Genomic DNA, 20,638 nt, shown 5'->3' with positions numbered 1-20,638 from the left:
CCTTCCACAGTTGCAGATAAAGTGCTATGGCAAGAATTTGGCATTTTTACATTGCCTGAGAGAATTATATGTTCATTTTCTGTGCTAAGAGAAGAAAAAAAAAAAAAAAACGGGCTGTAGGACTTTTTAAAAGCAGTCATTTTAAATATAAACAAAAAAGCTTTTGCTTGAGATTTGTCAAAGGTCTTTCAGGCTTTTCATAAAATTGTTATTCACTTCTTGGCGAGCAAGAGTTGAGTGAGTGACACCTTTGAGAGTCCCAGCTTGTGTTTTAGTGCACAGCTTGTATTTTGCTGTGGATGACCATGCAAAATATTAGCTGAATTTATTTGAAACAAACCCCAGTGAATAAAGTTTTTAACACTGAAAAAGCCATCCTAATTTATTCATTTATTTTAGTTGCAGCAAGCAGCTGAAGTTTCTCAGATGAGAGGAGCCCGAGTCATCTCAGCTGAAGATCTCCTGTTCTTAATGCGCAAAGATAAGGTACAGTAATTAGCCAGAAATTTCTTATTTAATGTAGTCAGCTGCTTATTATGTCTTCAAGTGCTTTCTTAACCTATGTAAAGGAATCCATCATCATGAATAGCTTTATTTAAAAGTATAGCTGCTCTGTATTTGATCGAGCACATTATAATCATTCTATAATATCTGAAATAATATTTGTTTATTTCCTGTTGCTTCAATTATCAATTGATTTCTTTTTCCACAAAGCTCTAGGGTGGATAATGTACCTTAGAGCTCAAAACAATTTCTTAATAAGTTATAAATATTGATCCCTATCTTTTATATCCCTTTAATTAAAACTCAATCATTCTGATTTCCCCCTGGTTATGAAGGGTGTGGATGTGACATTTGACGGTGTCGCCGTTACAGTTTTGTAATTTAGACTGTCTGTAAATCCTCTTTATTTTATTTTCTAGTATTTTTCCTGTGCTTTATCCCACTACAATCCCCAAATTTAGGACTGGCCTTGTTTTCTCTGGATAGTAGGTAGAGCAGGTCAACAAGGGAAAAAAATTAATTTTCTCTCCTCAAATTTAAAAATAATTAAAAAACTGTCAGCTGTTTTTAATTACGTTATTTATTCTTCCTTTATCTCCTTTTCTTCCTTTGTTTTTCTCTCACCATTTTCTTTACTCTTTGTTTTTCTTTCCTCATTCTAAAGGTGAAACCTAATGACCAAAACCATTTCAAAATTAAACCCCACTAAAAACGTGAAAATAAATTGCAGTTTCTTTATCTGATATGGGCCGTAAGACTGTACTCTAAACAGCAATTAATATGGAGTCAAAGTTCATGAAAATGTGCATTTCTAGGCAGTTTCCAAATTAAGCAAACATTTTGGAGTGCCCTAAAGAAGTCCAATTGATGAATTTCTCCTTTCTGAAAGTGAAACTCATTTCTGTCTCACAGCAAACTACCAAGGAGCTCAAATAAATATTTGATACAGATTTGCTACTGTACTGAGGTACTTTCTATATATGAATTTTCTGCAGAATTTAAAATTACAAATGTATTAAAAGTTATATTTACTGAGTAATGTGTTACATGTTTGTATGTTTGTGTGTTACAAAACTTATTAAATAAGAAATAACTATGTAATAGTCATTAATATAAATGTGTTCTTTTTCTCATAGAAGAAGCTTCGAAGGCTACTTAAATACATGTTTTTTCGAGACTACAAATCTAAAATTGTCAAAGGAATAGAAGAAGATGACCTCCTTGAAGGTAGAAAAAAAAGAAATTACTTAATTTGGGAGAGGCTTGATGTCTTGCAAAAGTGCTGAACAATTCAATGCAAAGTATTAATGTCTTGCTTGACAGAGACACAAAAACAATCTCCTTAAAGGAATTTTGTTGAAAATCTCTGCTCTTCAATTTGAAAAATTGTGAATATTTGCATCTACCATCCAGATGAACAGTAAGACTGTTTAATGTCAGAGCTCTGTTGAAGAAACTGGTGCTGATTAAAGGGCTTATTGATTTCAGCATCTGTATTTTAAATGCACCACCTGCAATTGAATGGACATTTATTAAATTATTATCAAAAGGTTTTGACATCATTTTTTAAAAAAAAACCCTTATAATCTGAAGTCACTGAGCACTAATATATGACTTGGGTGGTTTTTTCCAGTGTGGTTTAACTTTTTATACTTTGAATCTGTAGTTTAAATAATGGAAAACACTTTTGTTTCTGCATTCCATGAGGAAGTGACAGATTTTTTAACCAATGCATTTAAAGGAAAAGCTCTTTGAATTAAAATATATTAATTTATGCCATATAATTTCCTGGTTTAAAGTTTTGTTGATTTATATTGATACTAGAACTAACATTTCCTTGTAAAAAGTTAAAACTTATCATAGCAAATCTAAACCTTACCATACTGTTATAACATCTAGCAATGTCCATACACAACTTTTTGTATTTAACTTATTTCCTTTCTCAGAGCCTTTTATTATTTTTTTTCCCATACAATGAATTCTTTGTGTTTGGTTCCTCTGAGCGTCCACACTGATGCTAGGTAAACATTGTGCTTCTTGCTTTGACTTCATCAAGCTGTGAATAAGTTTTTGTCAGCTCATTTGAGATTTAATTTGCCTGTCGCATTTTATTTTCGTGTTTCGTGTGTGTAAGCAATCTGGCAGTACAGCTTCTTACCTGACAGCTTTGGGGTTTTAATACTTTAGCTTGTGTCACTACTTAAAGCAAATAAACGATTTTCCTAAGCTTTTTAGATGCTCATGAAATGCTTCCTAAATAGAGTTTATCCTGGAATTAAAAAATGTATTTTCTAGTGGGCTTTGGTAGTTAAAGCCATTAATTTGCTTTTGTGAATTTAATGCCTTTATAGCTACTCTGCTGTTTAGAACAACAGAGATCATCTTGCCAACATTCTGCAGGTTTTACTGCAGAGCAGTGGTCCATCACCTCTGGAATGCATCTTAATGCTCATGTTAGGGTTTGTGTGAGGCTGTAGGTAATGAGGATGTAGGTAATGAGGATGTTCTGCATGTGTTCAAGGAAGAACATTTCCTCAATACATTCTGCTCTATGACTCAAGTTCTTCCTACCAAAGAGGGGCTGTTTCCTCTACAGCTGTGTCCACTGTGGATTCTTTGGTGAGAAGTAATGATATATGGGCAGCAGATTAGTTTTCTCTAGATTACGAAAAACTACTTGCATGTACTGAAAAATACTAAAGATGATGTTTTGCTATTACTGCAGCAGAGCAGTGACATCAGCTTGTTCAGGTAGCACAGCTTGTGTGAGGGGGACAATAAGAACAGGCCTTTTCTGCTCAGTGCTGATTCTAAAACATGTCACTCTGAGAGACATCAACTGATGTTTGGAGAAACCAAATAAGTTAAGTTTGTTGTTCTTTGCTTGTCTTTGTGAAGACAAATTCAGCAATAACACCAACAAGCGGCAGAAGCTGGCCCAAGACTTTCTCAACTCCATTGACCAGACTGGAGAGCTCTTGGCCATGTTTGAAGATGACGAGATTGATGATGTCAAGCAGGAGCGGATGGAGGTAATTCCTTTCTTTTACTGATACCCAGCAGAGAAAACTGTGAAACATTTCATACATCATGCTGGTCTGATGCCTTTTTCATGCAGCATATTAAATCATTGTTGCATGTTTTTTCTTTTGCCCAGATGGTCTAAAGAAATCCTATTTCCATATTTTTGCTATTCCTTCAAATGTTTCCTGATATCTAAGCACACATGCTGAGAAGGAAGATTACAGAAGGGTAGTTATGGATCTTTCTGTCTGCTGTGTATTTGTATTTCCTTCCTGTTGAAAGAAAATTCTATTTATAAACTTTCCATGCACATTATTCATAACAGTATTTTCCTTTTTCATTATTTATCTCCTTAGCAAATTGTTTCAACAGCATTTGAGTACTCTTGATATAACACAGATTACAGATCAAATTAAAATATTCTGTGCAAACATGCTTGAGTATAAACTATTCTCTCTATCCTTTTGAGTCCTATTTTCTGGTCTATGCAGTTATGAAAAATTCTGTCTACATTACAGAATGCAGTGCCACATCACTCTCATAAAGCTAGGTGAGATCAAGAAGCAGTGTAGCTGTGTTAGCATGGAAGTCTGTGTTTTTGGCTAAATTTTCTGTGGGTGGGCAAGACTGCCCTGTTTTTGGTAATCTGGTCCACAGTGAATGCAGAGAACAGTCCTTGGCTGCTCCTTGTGCTCCATTGCTCAATTCTTCCTCATGTCTTCTGTTGGCAATGAGATGTCAAGGGAAAAACACTGCTGGGAGCACACTCACAATTCCGGACAGGTATAAGATCCAATTTCCATCCATTTTTAGACATCTGCAGAGTGGACATGACTCTTGTCAAGTTTGATATTTGTGGAGTGATTTCTATACCTTTTCAGTGCTGGAAGCTGAGGGCTTTGGTTTGAGTTTCCTTTCAATGATGAGGTGGCTCATGTATTTGGTAATACTTCTTTATTTAATATTTGGCTATTAGGGCTTCACTTTACTTTCAGTATTTCAAGGAAAATTCTAAGAAATAATGGATTTTTTATCCTGTTCTAGTTGTAATTCTACTTTCTTTCTCCTTAATGGAGCCTCTTTTCAGAACTGCAGCATTCCCAATCTGCTTTCTGCTCCTTTCTGCGCTGTAATGAGAAGAAATCAAAACCTAATGAAGAACCACTTCTCTCTAAGAATTTCATTAGAAATAGGTCCCATTTCCCCCCAGCTGAGAACTTGTGTCATTGAGCAGTTGTACCTGTACCACTGTTTGTATTTTGGAAACTGGTGGTTTCTTTTCTTCAACCTCTTATTTATTTATGCAAAATGTTATGTTTTGCATAAAGGCAGGCAAATCCTTTGAGCTTGTACACACAGAAATAGATAACAGCATTCTTCTGAATGAATGGATTATGTGCTTGACTTTGCAGTCTCTTCTGTTGTTCCAGTATAGTATTTTTCTGGTCTAAAGAACTACACAAGTTGGTAGAAGTATGAAGTTCTCTGTTGTAGACAATGGCAAATCTGAATCTGTGTTTGTCTGTCACGAAATGTGTGTCTGTAATCAAATATTTGCCTTTCATCTGACCATATGTTTTGGTTTTTATCATGGTAATTCGTGAACTCTAGTGTGTGTGTGTATTATACATAAAAAGTGATTCTTCTCTTTATTGCTTGAGTTTACTACATTTTGTGAACTCTTGATCTGTTTCCATGTTAAAAAAAAAAAAAAAAAATCAAGATCTTATTTTAGAATACATTCATGAACTGTATACAGGTATGAAGCCAGTATTATCTATTTTCTTTCTTATTAGTCTGTAATGACAAAACATGAAAGACTGTTTGAAACATGCTACTCAAAATGTTTAACATATTTTTAACTTTGTTTTGTTTGAGATGTTGTTGTCACTTTGAGGTGGGTGGAAAGGAATCAAAGACAGTAGGAAATGCGATCCATTCCTAAAGGAAGAGTTGTTAGTGGATGGGCTAATCTCCTGTATCACATTTTCTTTCTTCATTAGATTGTTTAATCCACACTAAATTCTGGAGGAAATCCAATAGACATTTTAACAAGGTTTTTTAGGGAATTAGTGTACTTAAATAATGAACTGCAATCTAAAGGCATTTTAGGTATCCTTTTAGCTATCAGTTACCTCAGAAATGTGTGGTTATCTTGGTTTGGACAACTGCAAATTTCAGTTTCACTTTGCCTTGGGCCAAAATCATGCTGAGCTGTCCAGAGTAGATGATAAACATGTATTTCTGATGTCATTATGGGCTAAACAGGATGTGATTGTTTAGCAGTATGGTTTCAGTTATGATACAAAATGCAAATATTTTTTATACTCATTCCTTTTAAAGCATTTCATAAAATTAAAGCTAAGCCTTCGTGTGATTGCCTGCAGTGCTCTGAGGTCCATTCCATATCTGCACCACAGAGAAGTCAGGAAAGCTCTGGGGCACTTCGGGACATTACGAAAGGAGAACAAACAATTCCGCACTTCTTTGACTGAAATACACCCACCAACACTGTCATATTAAAAGGAAAAGACACTCTTCTAGGATTGTCTATAGAATTTACTGGTGTGCCCCATGGTTTTAATTTGAAGCAAAGGGGCTGTCTCTGGAACAGTAAGACCAGCAATGTGCAAAGGGACATTGGTCCAGGGTGGAGTACTCTTCAAATACAGGGCAGAAATTCAGAAAAAATTCACACTACTTTGTCATAACACATGGTTGTACTATCAATACACTGTTATAAGATGACTTTTTATAAAAACGGTAATAATAACATTAAGTGATGGCAAACCAGCCAACTGTATTAGCAAAATCAAAAGAAGATAAAAACTGGAACAGCACCTCTGTCTCACTTCATACCAGTTCCTATCCTGCTCTCATGAGACAGCAGTGGAGCACCAGTGAAACGCTGCTCCTCAAAGTAAGAGCATTTATAGATGGAATAAATGATTCTCATTCCTGGATATAACTGAACTGTGCGTGTGAGGGAGAGATGGATCATAGAACTTGTCTTCATAATGTGTGCCAGTCTCTTGAGAATAACAAATGCAATAGCAATCTGCCCACACTCTTTTTATTGCACATGTTGGGCTGTGGAATATCCAGAGCTGGTGTTGCTCTGGAATTTGATTTCCCTTCCTTTGCCTATGACAGAATCCACAATAACTGACACCCTGCAAGAGGATGGCAATTTGGCTTTCCTCCGTCTCTTAAAAATCATTTAGAGAGGAGAGGTGGTATTCCTGTGGGGTATGGCTGAATTGGTGTGGCAAAAAGGCCCCTGTTCATTTAAAATCTTTTAATTTTTCCTTATTTTGTGGTTTGAGTAGAGATGGAGTTTTGGGTGCTTGTGTCCTTATGTTGCTTCTCTGAACCTCTCAGCTTCCTGACCATAGTTAAACCAATTGCAGGTTTGGCTGTGATTTTGTGAGTGGTAACTCCACTTCTGCTGTTTTTTTTCTGTGGGAACCACCATCAGATTCTCCATGTCAAGTCATTAAATCAAGTGTAGCTATTTAAAAACTTCAGTCAACATAATTGCAAAGCTAGCTTCTCTCTCATTCTGTAAATACCCATTTTTAATGATTTGTTTTAAAGCTTTAATGCCCCCCCCACCAAGAAAAAGTCTTCCCATCAGAAGTCTGGACTGGCACACAAAGGAATGCATAGAGCATCACGCTGTGAGTGCTCTGTTTCACTTCTGTTCCCATAGGATTAGGAGAAACACCATTCATCTGTCACTCTGACTGCTAGTTTGGGGATATATTTCCAACGCTCACATGTTATATGGCAATAATTCAGTTGCAGTAGCTACCATAATGCTTTCATAGTACATTGCAAGTTTGAATAAACAGTGGAGGGAAAATAACTTCCCTACAAGAATAGACTACCTTAAAGCAGGCTTGAAGCCAGCAAAATGGTAAAAACTAAGTTAAATTTCTACTTTCTGGTTCTTTTGCTGTGGGGCTGAAACTAGGTCTTTAAGGTCCCTTCTAACACAAACTATCCTGTGATTCTATGATTCTATGATTTAAGGTCTGTTGTCCTATGAATTGCATTAGGTATTTAAAAACGACAGATACCTATTTTTGTTCAAGGAAGTTCATTGTGGATGTCATTTTTTTTAGTGCTGCTCACCAGTATTCTTGTCTTAGTGGGAAATCTCTAAAGCTCACAGCAATGCAATGGGCCCTGTGTAAAATACAGTAGATTGTGATGAAGTGTATGTGGAAAATGTAGTGTAAAAAACTGCATATATTTTTTACATGTTTTTTTTTAATTACTCCTGTTTAATTTTGTCTTTGTTGAGACACAATTAATTTGTATTTGCACAAGACCCCTGAACACACCAAACTGCTCCTTGGGGTACAAGGAATCATGCTCTGGGAGTTCACTCTATTTGTCAGAAATAAGGTGGACTTGGGATATGTTATTAAACTAGACAGTGACCAAGAAGATTCCTTCCTGCTGGAGTATCATCATCAGCTTTTGAGTGATCACACTTTGACCTGAGCCAGGTCACGTTGTCCCAAACAATGTCCAGCTCTGGGGTCCTCAACACAGGAGAACAAGGACCTGTTGGAGCAATTCCAGAGGAGACCATGAAGATGCTCAGAGGGCTGGAGCACCTTTCCTGTGGAGTCAGGCTGGGAGAGCTGGGGGTGTCCAGCCTGGAGAAGAGAAGGCTCCAGGGAGACCTTAGAGCCCCTTCTTGTGCCTAAAGGGGCTTCAGGAGAGCTGGAGAGGGACTTTGGGAGTGCCAGGACAAGGGGGAATGGCTTTAAATTAAAGGAGGGTTGATTTAGATGAGACAAAAGGAAGTTTTTTGTAATGAGGGTGGTGAGGCACTGGCACAGGCTTCCCAGAAACATTGTGTGAGGCTGGACAGAGCAATCTGATCTGCTGGAAAATGTCCCTGTTCACTGCAGGGCAGAGGGACTAAGTGGTCTTTAAAGGTCCCTTCCAACCCGAAATATTCTATGACTGTGACCTCCTGGGAGTCAGCAGAGGCCAGGAGCTCTCCCCACCACATGGTTTGGATGCGGCCACTCTCTTAGGAGAGCATTAGCAGACAGAGGTTGCTCTGTGGTGATCGCCCTTGGACACAGGGCATGGGCTTGGGGTCTTTTAATTGAAAGAGTGAAAATTGGAGGGCATAAATCAGAAGTAAACAACTGTGAGCTCTTCTGTTCAGGATGGATCTGAAAGATGGTGTTGAAGTACTCAAATTCATTGTACTAATTTGGAAAAGATGTACAGAGAAAATAAGCAGGAAGTGATTTAGGAAGAGCTCTGAGACCGTTTAGTACCACTGTGCTCATTTCACTGGCCAAAATTATGCCAGTGTAAGTGTGGGGAGGTAGGGGGGTTATTACTCTTTAGGGTGTTCCTGCAGGGTGTATCAGTAACAAACTGAAATTTTATTTAAAGTGCATATGGAAAGTAGAGACAACACTCACTTAATAGAAACTGCACGCTGGAAGACAAACCAAGAAATTTTCTTTTGCTAAGCATTGATTCTTGGTGCGTGTCTCTTTTGCTCTCTAATTTTGATGATATACCTATTTTTCTTCTCAAATAATTATTTTTTACTTCCTTGCTGATATCAGATTCCTAATGACAGAATCTCTATTTTGGGACAGAATCTTTGGATTTAGTTGAGTGCTGGCTTCTGTTATCTCATAATATTGTGCCCAAATCTAATAAATTAGTAATTTTTAGAATCACAGTTTATTAACCTGAAACCTTCTTTCATTTTAACAGCTACACCTTATGAAAGAATGCCTCCTTGGGGAAGATTTGATAGTGTAATCCCTGTGGGGTTTTTGTGCTGTTCTTTACCAAACATTGTCAAATATAGGCAAAGGAATGCCAGTGGCAGGATATGGAAAGACAAGCCATGCCATTAAACCCCTTAAATCTTACATTCTTTGTGGACTAAATAATTGCAGCCCTAAATGGAAACCTAAGTATCATCCTCACCTGTGAGTCCTGGCCAAGTAAGATTAGAAAAGGGATTTATAGTGGCTAAATAATGTACGCAAAGAGGAATGGGAAAGTTCCTGCCCAAGGACATGAGATTCCTGGTACAGTGATGAAAACAAGACCAGGATCTCATTTTCCCACCCCCTTAAACTGTTTTGAGAGATCAGTTCATCACTTCCACAAGATGGGCTGAATTTCACTTAGTGCTACCTGCCTAAAAGTTTAAGCATCCCGGTAACGTAGGCTGGCTTCTGTACTCAGAAATGAGAGAGAAACAATCCAGGGACAAGTTCATTTCTAGATCAGAGGAAAAAAAAAGTTGGGTTTTTTTTAAATTGTTTTTTTATTATTCCTAGAAACATCTAAGTTACTTTTAAGTGTAGTTCATCAGATGTTAAGAAAAGTACTTCAAGTGCCTCTGGGATGGTTCTCTTTGGAGACTCAAGATCTGTGTGTGCTCTGGGACCTTGATGATACAAAAAAACCCCTGTAATGATGATACATAATAGAATTTAAGATCACACCAGCTCCCTCTGTGCTTGTTTGTGCTATACATAGATGCCAAGATTAAAAAGAACTTAGATGAAACATCAATTACCATAAAACCCTTTATTCTCTAGGCAGTGGGGTTTTTTCTTTCAATACTGCAAAATGGAAGTTAGGAGTGCAAATATAGAAGGAATTAATTCCACTGCATCAGTCCACCCAGTGTTTCCAGGTGAGTGCAAAGAGAGCACAACTGGTAGCAACTCAACTCTAAATTTGCTGTCTTGACATCAAAGTATTCGTAAGCATTATTTGGTATAAAAATAAGCCTGCTGGTACTAATGATATCTCTGATTACACGTTGTTTGGGAATGTTTAGGATAGTGGGAAAGCACTGTTTCTCTTGGGCAATGGTTGAATTGGTTAAAAGTAAATAGAAAATAAACAGATATGGCTGTAAATGTTGTGTCATTCTCTTTGGAATGGGAAAAAGCTCTTGAGTGGAAAACATTTCTTGTTACAGCCACTATCAATAGACTTTTTACGCTGCTAAATCTAAGATTGTTGGCTTTTTCTCACATTGGGGTTGCTTGCTATGGTTACATAAAGTGGCCTATTTGTTTGGGTCTTCAGTCCTGGGGTTTTTGAGCATTTTAGTGAATGTTGCTCATACTGCAAATTTAGGCAGCTTTGCTGGGAGGGCAAGGTGTAATTTGCTTTTCTGTCTTTTGGTTCTTTGAGTATTTTTTTGCCACTGTTTTCTTTCTCTGAGGAAGAGGAAGATTCAGGGTTGTTGTATTTTTGGCACCCAAGTGATTGTGTTTTAACTTAAATTTTGGAAGGAAACTTTATATATATATTATTTATATCTGTGATTAAATGTAGATGCACATGCTTATAAACAGTATTTCCATGGAGCATTTGATTAGGAGCCAAATACAAGACTAACAAAACATTTTTCTTCTGAGTGTATTTTGGTGTGTTTAACGTGTTATATATACTAATCACGCTGTATTGGTACTCTCAACAGAGTTATTTTTTATGTAAACTTCGGAGAATTGGGAACAAGGATTGATGCTGAAGTCTGACAAAGGTCCCATTGGTAGAAGATTATTGAAACTCCAGTTGCAATTTAAAGTAATTAAACAAATTTGTGCTGATAGCGATTTGTATTTTTGGGGTTGTGTAGAGATGCAATAATGCAAATCTTGTCTACAAGACAGGTTGTAACTCAGATACTTCGAGGAGGAAGTCTTTTTTTTCAGATCTTTGAACCTTTGTGTAGCAAATTGCTATCTTATAAGCTCCACTAAGCCTAGTATTGGAGTCCTTTCTGAATGAAGAAAAAATAACAACTTTTTATTTCTTACGGTAAAATGTTAAGCAGGTCTACACTGAGAAGAGTTCTGTCATCTTAAATTTTTCAGAAAGAATTCATCACTAGCATAAAACCATTTTCAAGGCTGTTTTGCACAGGATTCACAAAACTCAAAAACCCATGGAGTTGTAACACAAGTTAAAACGATGTAAGAATTTCAAGCACAGTATTACTCTGTACTATTCCCACTTCTTATTTGTTGCAAGGAAGAGATTTTCTGACACTGTTGTGAAGAGTGAGACTGAATCCTGGCACATAGACCCCATATTTTGGGAAGAAATCTTCACAACCACTTGCTTCTCTCACTCCCACCTGGAAAACTCCATAGGCAGGAGCATCTTGGGTTGTCAGCCACTGTGTGACCAAGCTTCAGTGTGCTCCTGAATTTTTCTTTCCTTCCATTTAAGATTTAAATCACAAAAAGCTTTCTGTGGAAGAAAATAATATGTTCTAACAAATGAAGACAATAGAGGAAGGCTCTCTATGGCATGCAGAAGAGGGGAGTTGAGGGTGTTCTTCTGTTTCAGCCGCTAAAGAAAAGAGGGATCTGAGGTGTAACAGGCAAGGTCCTGTGTTTAACAAAGAGGGGAGAACAGTCACAAACCAATATTAAGGAAACGATATTTTTTCTGCTTCATCCATAGGAGGCTGATGCAAGCCCCCCAGCCTAAGGCAGTGCCAGGCTCATTTATCTGAAAGTTCATTTATCTGCTGTTTCCAGACATCACAGGTATAGCAGAGAAGCCCTTTTGCCTCTCCTTACTCTGTTTATTCACTAAGGGAATAGCACTGACGTTCTCAGTATTAGACTCCAGCCAGGAATAAAACCTGGTTTGAATCAGGCCCATGGGTTAGCCCTGCAAATACCTCCTACAAAATGACTGAGAATCCTTTCCTTTCAAACTGGCATTTGCCCTCTAATAGCAGACTGAGCAAGCTGTGTGTCATCATAGCCTCTCCAGCCAGTCTGCAGCACACAGACAACATAGAGGAGCATTGGAAGTAGTTTTCAGGCTGCACTCCAGCTAAACATAGCCAAAATGAGCTCAGATCTATTGAATTGCACCACTTAAAGGGGGGAAAAAATCTATAGAGGGTTATTAAATACAAAGATGTTGTATTTGGTTAAAGAAGTGCTTGAGCCACAGATCCCTGGGTGCTGTATGACTATTGAGGAAAATAATTATCATAAATATCATTATTGTCTTCAAGTTATACTGATCATGCCTTGCTACTGTTGGAACCTGGGCAAAACAGAGATTTGTTCTGTCCCTCCTTTTGCATATTAATTCTTCTTTCCTCCATTTTTATATTTAATTCTTCTTTTTCTGCTTTTATTTTTGGTGTGGCATTTTGTTTTTTGTTTTTCCATCTGACCACGGGATTAGGCAGGACTAGTGCGGTTTTTTTCCTCAGAAATAAAGAGGTCAGTTTGGTTCCTGGGCTATATTGCTCATGATATTTGATTGAAATTACATAGTGTTTTGTGAACCTTAGTATTTGATTGAATTCAGAGAGGATTTAATGAACCTTTGTCATAGGCACTTAAGCAAAAAAAGGAGAATCACTTGATTTGCTCAATAGTCTCTATCTTCATATTGTCATCTTCCTCTGAGTAAATTCCAGACCAAAATCCAGCATTTCACAAGATCTGATTACCTATTACACAGATACTAAGGTCAAATGTTGTCATTTTTTGTTCATATTTGCAAAGCCACGAGAGACCAAACCTTCCCACCTGCATTCACACTCGGGTTCAGATCTCATGAGGAAGGTCAGAGGATCTGTTGCTAAGGTGAAGGTCACTATGGTAATCCAATAGTAAACACATTGTTTCCTAGGGAATGAGAATTACAAGCATTTTTTGTTTTAAAGCTCATTCTGATAGGACTTGTACCTACAAGCTAGACTTGTAACCTGGCAAGCTATCCCTAAAATAGGGTCTTATGGCAGATTTTTTTAATAGGGGATGTGATTTTAGTACTGAGAGTAAGAATAAGAACACAAGTTCAATGAAGAATACTCGGTATGCAGGTTAATGTGATTTTACTTTCATCAGCTTTCCATACAAACTAACAGGAAGGAACTCAAGCGAGCACAAGACATTTCAGAACCAGAGTAGTTACCTCCCCTTGTACTGCATTTTCTTGAAGCATTAACTGACAGAGGGGAGGTTAAGATTAGATATGGGGAAAAAAAGTTCTTTACTGTGAAGGTGGTGATACACTGGCACAGGTTGCCCAGAGAAGTTGTCCCCATCCCTGGCAGTGTCCAAGGCCGGGTTGGATGCTGCTCTGAGCCACCTGGTCTAGTGGACGATGTCTCTGCCCATGGCAGGGGGTCGGAACCAGATGATCTTAAAGTTCCCTTTCAACCCAAACCATTCTGTGATTCTCTTTATGCATTAAACTCAGACATGATTAGCTGCTGGATCTTATAAACTAAATAAAAGCAGTAATTCATAGCATGGCAGATAAATACTGAGTCATGATCCAGAGCAGAGAAATGTGTGGAAAGCAGGCCTGGCATTCACAAGGACCTTGTTGACAGGCTGGAGAAATGGGCTGACACGAAGGTCAGCAATAGTAAATGTGGATGCCGTAACCCCATGCAAGGGAATAGCTTGTGGGGCAGCCACGTGCTGGGCTGTGTCAGCAGGGGTTGCCAGCAGGTCAAGGGAAACAATGATTCCCCATTATCTGGCACTTGTGAAACCACATTTGGAATCTGTGGCCAGTTTTGTGCTCCCAAGCACAAGAAGGACTTTGAAATATTGAAGCAGAGGGTCACCAAGAAATATCGGGGGTACATATGATGAAAGACTGAGAGGCAAAAGCTTGCTCAGCCTGAAAAAGAGGAGGTAAAAGGGAAATTTCATTGCAAGTAATGACAGGAGGAAGTGGAGCCAGACCCTTCTTGGATGTGCATGGTAAAGGACAGAATTTGAACTGATGCCTAATAGGAAAAAATCAGTTCTGATCAAAGATTGAAACCGGTTGGTCAGAGAGGCTGAGGAAGTCTCCATCTTTGGAGGTATTCCAGACTTGGTTGGTCAAGGTGCTGAACCACTTGATCTAACTGAACCTCTTTTGAGCAGAGTCAAACTAGAGATCTCTGGAAGGCCCTAAAACTTTTCTGGTTTAACAACCAGTTTTTCTTTTCACTGTAAACAAGGATCCTGTGATCCTGCACTGAAGTTTCCCATTTCAGATATTCAAATGGCAGGTGGGGTAGAAATAGAAGAGGTTTTATAAAGCAAATAGATGATAAACCATCTCAGATTTCTAAAAACTGTTTAAAAATCTAGGTAGCATATAATTGGACTTTCCAGCTTCTGCACTTTCTGTAATCTGTAGCTGCTGGTATTTCCTGGAATAGATGTTTTATGTACATAAGGAACAGGGTTTTCTGTCTTTCATTTTGTCTCAGTTGCTGTGGTTTATTTTATCAATAGTGTTGCTTGCTGTATTCTTCCATAAGAATATGATCTGGCTGCTGTACAAAATTGCACTTGGGGGGCGCTTCACACATCTGCTGCAGCAAAAGAACCAGGAGCAGCAAGATTTAAGCATCCTAAGTGTCTGTTGAAATGGTAAAATACAGTTAAGCTCTGCATGTAGCAAAATGGGAGAGGCATCCATTCCCAGTCTGCCAGAAAAAGGACCCACAACGTTCCTACAGAACAGCACAGGTAACATGCTGCCATAGTTTATTCACTCAACCCAGAGCAGCATGATTCCATTTGGATCTTTAGCCCCTCAAACTTCCAGTTTTATCTCCTCTCTTCTTTCTTTCTATTCTCCCATCTTTGTAAAAATTGAGGATACCTAGTCAGGTATACACTTTTATTAAATGAGTCAGAAAAGGTTCTTTTAATTTGGAAAATCAGGAAAAACAGTAGCAGTTCTCATTTTCAGATAGTTACCTTACATAAAGTCCTTATGGAATGCCTGTGCAGAGTTTATTCTTACAGACATTCTTGTAATCAGCATTCAAGTCTTCTAATAATCTGGGATTTGCATTAAAATAACTTTAAAACATGACAAAAGTTAGTCATTGCTGCCACTTTGGCTTGACAAAGTACATCTAGAACTGGACCTAAATTTTGACAGAGGACTAGACTGTAATACTACCACTAGCAAAAACACTGAGTTTGCATAAAGAGGAAATTTTGGGTAATAATTTATGTGAATTCAGGAAGATCTTGGTCAACTAGGGGGCCACAGATGAACGTGTGGGTTTATGCATTCAGATGTAGCTCTTTTAACTTTTTGATGCAGGTAGTGGCAGGGTTTTGTCGTTTCTCTGGCATAAGGAAGGACACAGTATCTTCTTTGGTGTCTGTATCCTGTGTGCTGCACTCCTGGTGTGCTAAAAGACATTTCTACAAGAGCAATGGCAAGAAAGCAATGCAAAGTGGCCATACAAAAAAATCTACTGACACATATATTTTGTTCTCAGATAATTCCTTAACATCTTCTCCACACTCTGCTTTTGAGTGGCACATGTGAGGGGCAGGGACAGGGACTCCTTGGTAGCAGCATTTAAGTGCTGTTGAAACTTTGCCTCCGGAACTTCGGAAGCAATCATTAAATTTGGGTTTCCATTTGATCAAACGAAAGAAGGACGGGTAGTCTCTGTCAGAGGGCTGGATTTTATTTCCCAAGGCTAACAGCCTTTCCAGGACTTTGTCAGACCTACTGAGAGTTTTTTCTCCCATTGTCAGATGGTATTATTTAAAATCAGTTCATCCACTTGTGTGGGATCCATATCCTATATCATACAGCGACTCTGACAAGAAGATGCTTTTACTGGGAGTGTTATTCAAAGCACAGTTGATTTTCTCAGGCTGCAGACATCTGCAGAGTAAGCTTGTAGAACATCCAGCATCTGGTATCGAGCCCTCGCTCCTTACACAGACCATATCAAACAGTCTGGAAACAGAACACATTCCCTTACATCCGCTTGGAAATAATTTTTTTTGTGTTTATTGTAGATGTATTAGCTGTCAGCTCATATCATCAGCTAATTATTTTATATCTGAAAATTGCAATGGCATCCTCAGATGTACTAAAGTCAGGCAGATTTCCAGCTACTAATCACACCCTTCTTAAAAGGGGAGTTAACTCTCGACATACCTCAAGGCTGGGGATCTGATTGCTGGTTCCAGTGTTTCGAGGAACGCACTGGGGAGATGGCTCTTGTGCCTTGCCAGCCTTGGTAGCCTGAGCTGTGTTTAAGAGAGACAAAAATGCTGCAGAGGCATTAGCATCTTTGAGAAATGCTAAATTTCACTCTAAAAATATCAGAAAAACTCAGAAACCCTGAGAAATCCAAGATGCCACCAATGAAGAGTAATTTTTTTCCAGGATATGTGATGGCATGAGAGTCTATAGCAACTTCTAAGAGCACAGTCAAGTAATTGATGCTAGACCGTGCCTGTTCGTGTTGCTACACCTTTAATTCTAAATACACTTCAACCTTCCAAGCTATGCCTCAGAATCTTGGTATTAAAGATATTGTTCTTTGCATCCCAATGATGTTAAATTCTTAAATGTAATATTTTGAGCTGAAAACATTTTTTCCATTCTTCTGAGTAGGGCTATGTGACTTTTTAAAGTTTTCTTTTTTTAATAGATCTTTGATTCACTTTGGAACCCCTCCACCTCCCTAAAACTCCCTAATCCTTCATTTCAGTCAGCCTAAACCTCCAGGAAAATCTAAATAAAATGTGAGAAGTCTCCAGAAATGTGAACAGGTTTTGACATTTCAACAATTAAATTATTTTCATTTTCACATTACATTTACAAAGCTTGCAGTAGCCAGTAATAGGAATATCAATCTTAACTATGGCAAATATTTGATATTTCTGTAGCTGATTTTGAACAGGAGGTAAAGCCAAGGCTTTTTTCTCAGGAGGAACTCTTGCAAAGTTCTTGAATTCAAAGCTTTCTACCTTTTAAAGATCAACTGTAGCATAAAAGTAGAACCAAAAAAAAAATTCTTTCTATATGGTATTCCCTTCTGGAATTGACTAAATATTTTGCATGCTGCATTGAAAGGTGCTAACTCCTTTGGAAGGGATTCTTTTCACTGTAAACAATTTTAAGAATGCATGCAGGGCATTGTGTCCTGATGTTTATTTATGTAATAGACTGGTTGAATGAATATTATGTTCAAGAGCCATTATTAATGCAGCATAAAAAATAGTGTATCAGATACTGCAAATTAGGATGATGGAAACAAAATTTCCCTAAATTTGCCTTTTTTGTATATATATATCTGACAGTCTGAATACTCCTTATAAAGTCACTTTTAATTGATAATTAGAAATAAAACAGTGACTTCTCTCCTATGATGGGGCTCAGAGATGCTGTGCTGATTTAGAAAAACTGAAAATCCCAGCAGTTAATTTAACAGTTCATAATTAAATTTACAAATCAGGTTACATTTAAATGAATTATTTTAAAGTGATCTAAATTTATGTAATCCTACGGTGTACAATTACACTGAAGACTGGTGTTGTTGCTTTGAATTATTATCATATTATTATGGCAATTTAGAAATGTTTCAAGATATTTTCTAATTATGCATATGTCTCCAAATGAGTTAAAATTAGGCAAAGCTTTTTCTTAAATCATGGAGTCATAGATAGAATAAATAAATGGAATAGGACAAATTGTAGAATCATAAATAAATATTTTTAAATACTCTTAAGTAAATCAGAATATTCTACCTGAAATTTCATAATTACTTATAGTTGTGATATACTGGTAAAAGTTCTTTTTGTGGGTACGTGCAGCTAATACAAATTTAGATTTAGAAAAAGGAAAGTCCAATATACGTATATTTAGACAGTACATCAAAATCCTTACTTTTGGAACTATAACATCCCACATCCAGCTCAATTTATTAATTAGTACTACATTATTCAACATACTTGAGAATTTCAGAGGTCATTGTCATTCAGGTACTTTCTGAGGGATATGAAGGTCTGTCTTCACTGAATCAAATCTTGTTGCAAATTAAAGGATGTTTAAAATAATTGCACACATATATGGAACGATAGAAGTCTGCTGTAGGGTTTAGCTGAGGTAGTGTTAACATTAGCTCATTATATCAATATTTGTAAGATTCAGGTTCTCCAGGGTTGTTTCTTTGGAAAGCTGCATATACTCATTATCAGTTTAAACCATCAGCACAAGAACTGCCTTTGTCTTGGAAATATAAATAAAGACTTGTCAGTGGAAGATGAGGACTCTTTCCCACCTTACAAGTGAAGGGAATGTGTAACAAAGGCTGCAGAAGGCTGAAATTTCAGCTGAAGGTATTACTTTCATGGCTTGTCCAATACTAAAAAACTTTAAAATATTTCACAAAAATGTTAATTCTAATGTGTTGTTTTAAATTCTATATTACTTAAGCAAATATTTAAATATTATATTAGTTTTTCTGCATACTTGACATGAATATAATTCTACCTTCCTGCCAAGTATGTCAAAACCCAAATTCACTTTCATTTGCCAGGGTAAATGTTTATTTTGTTTTCCCACATAATGTGCTCTTTAAAGTGTCACCAGGATACCAAATCTGATGGTTTTTTAATAGAGACATGGTGGGGGTTTTTTGCTTTCGTTAGGAAACAGGATAAACTATCAGTAAAGCTTATGGTAATGAACCCATATACAGTAGATTCTCTTTGCTCTCCTTCCCCTCATCTCAGCACTTAAAAAAGAAGAAATTCCCATCAAAGCTATTGTCATGGTACCTCATTTTTTATAAATGCCTGAAGGGTCTGTAGTAGGAATGGGTGCTGGGGGGGCAGAGAGGAGACCAGGATATGCAGGACCATTTCTTCTGTCGAAGGTGAGCTGGGATGCCTCAGCGTGGCTCCCCAAAACAACTCCTTGGTTTGTTTTGCCATGCAATGGGTGAGATTATTTAAGAGAAAATTCTTTGGGAGGTCATATTAAAAAACTGCGGGTTTGCTGCTTTACTATTTATGTTACAGAACATCAGCCTATGTTTGCATAGTTTTTTACCAGTCAGTGAGTTTCACTTTGACTTTCATCCTCCAATCTTAACCAAACTCTCAAAACCTGTGTTCACAAACTAAAGTATTGAATTTTCTGCTTTTAAATGATATATCAGTAAAGTTTCATCTAAAAGTTTCAGTTCTGCTTCCAATGCAGAATGGAATGTAACTGGTTTAAGTATTGCTGTGAAAATTTTATGCATTTCAAAAAAAATTTTTTTTTTCAGTTTTCCCAGTGTTTTCTCCAAAGAAGGGAATGGGAATGTTTAGTAAGAGAACTCCTGTGGTGGCTTTGGATGGTGGGGATTGTTTTGAATTAATGACAGCATATGTTTCTTTGGTTTTATGTAAATGCTTAATAATTTTGTGGTATATTTATCAATGGGCATGGTATAAGGGACTAACTAAATAGATTGTTCCAAATTAGTCAAATTAGCTGATGGTTTAAATTAGCTTAATTCCAAATGCTAAATCATGTTGTTAAGCCCCAGAATCTTCATGTTTTGCTTTTCCTCTCTAACATTAGAAAGAGAAAAGAGAAAGTAGGGTAAAAAAAAAGAAGCATTTGCCAATTAAACTGCATTTGGGAAAATGGTCTTTTTATGATTCTATTTCTCATGTATATAGCGGAGATAATTCTCACAAGGCTACTATGAAGACAAATTTGATTGTATTTAAAGAAATTAAGAAACAATAATGAATAGCAGCATAGAATTTTTTGCATAGTTAAATAAATAACAATATTAAATAATACCATTAATTTTGACAAAGGAAATACTCACATTGGGCCAAGTTCTGTTCTCAGTGAATGGAGTCCGAGTTAAAATCAAAAACAGCATCATGCTTTTGTTCAAAGCCTGTCACTTCAGACAGCAATTTTTAGGGTCTCCTTTCCTTACTCTTCATACTTGGCACATTGTGAGGTTTGATTGTGCTTTTTTTCTCCCCCAGCCTGTGCAAGCTGGGAATACACAGCTATGGTGCATCATGGCATCACCACACACAAACTTTGCACATCACCACACACAAGCTTTGCACTACTTTAGGATCAATGCAAATTAACCATAACCTTTGAAATGAGCCTCAAATATTATTAATTCAGCCTTCATTTGCACTCGGCCATGCTCAGATGTCAAATTAGCAGCAGAACCCAGGTAGGAGTTCTGAATTTTGTGTCCAGTTCTTTTTCTGGTCAGGAAGTCTGGGTCGTTCAAAAGGCAGTGAGC

At 37.3% G+C, this 20,638-nt stretch overlaps 1 protein-coding gene across 4 annotated transcripts in view; it reads left to right on the top strand.

Annotated features, from left to right (window-relative positions):
- Positions 1-20,638, top strand: part of SUPT3H (SPT3 homolog, SAGA and STAGA complex component) — a 257,849-nt gene that overhangs the window by 169,833 nt on the left and 67,378 nt on the right. For all 4 annotated transcript variants that reach the window (XM_048297277.1, XM_048297276.1, XM_048297275.1 and 1 more), the window contains 3 exons: positions 400-486; positions 1,641-1,731; positions 3,403-3,536. In XM_048297277.1, the coding sequence (XP_048153234.1) occupies positions 400-486; positions 1,641-1,731; positions 3,403-3,536 (312 nt within the window). The remainder of the gene's footprint in view (positions 1-399; positions 487-1,640; positions 1,732-3,402; positions 3,537-20,638) is intronic.

The sequence above is a fragment of the Corvus hawaiiensis genome, chromosome 3 (assembly GCF_020740725.1).
Source record: "Corvus hawaiiensis isolate bCorHaw1 chromosome 3, bCorHaw1.pri.cur, whole genome shotgun sequence".
Lineage (NCBI taxonomy): Eukaryota > Metazoa > Chordata > Aves > Passeriformes > Corvidae > Corvus > Corvus hawaiiensis.
The sequence above is the reverse complement of the archived record's forward strand: the minus strand, read 5'-3'. Positions and strand labels throughout refer to the sequence as shown.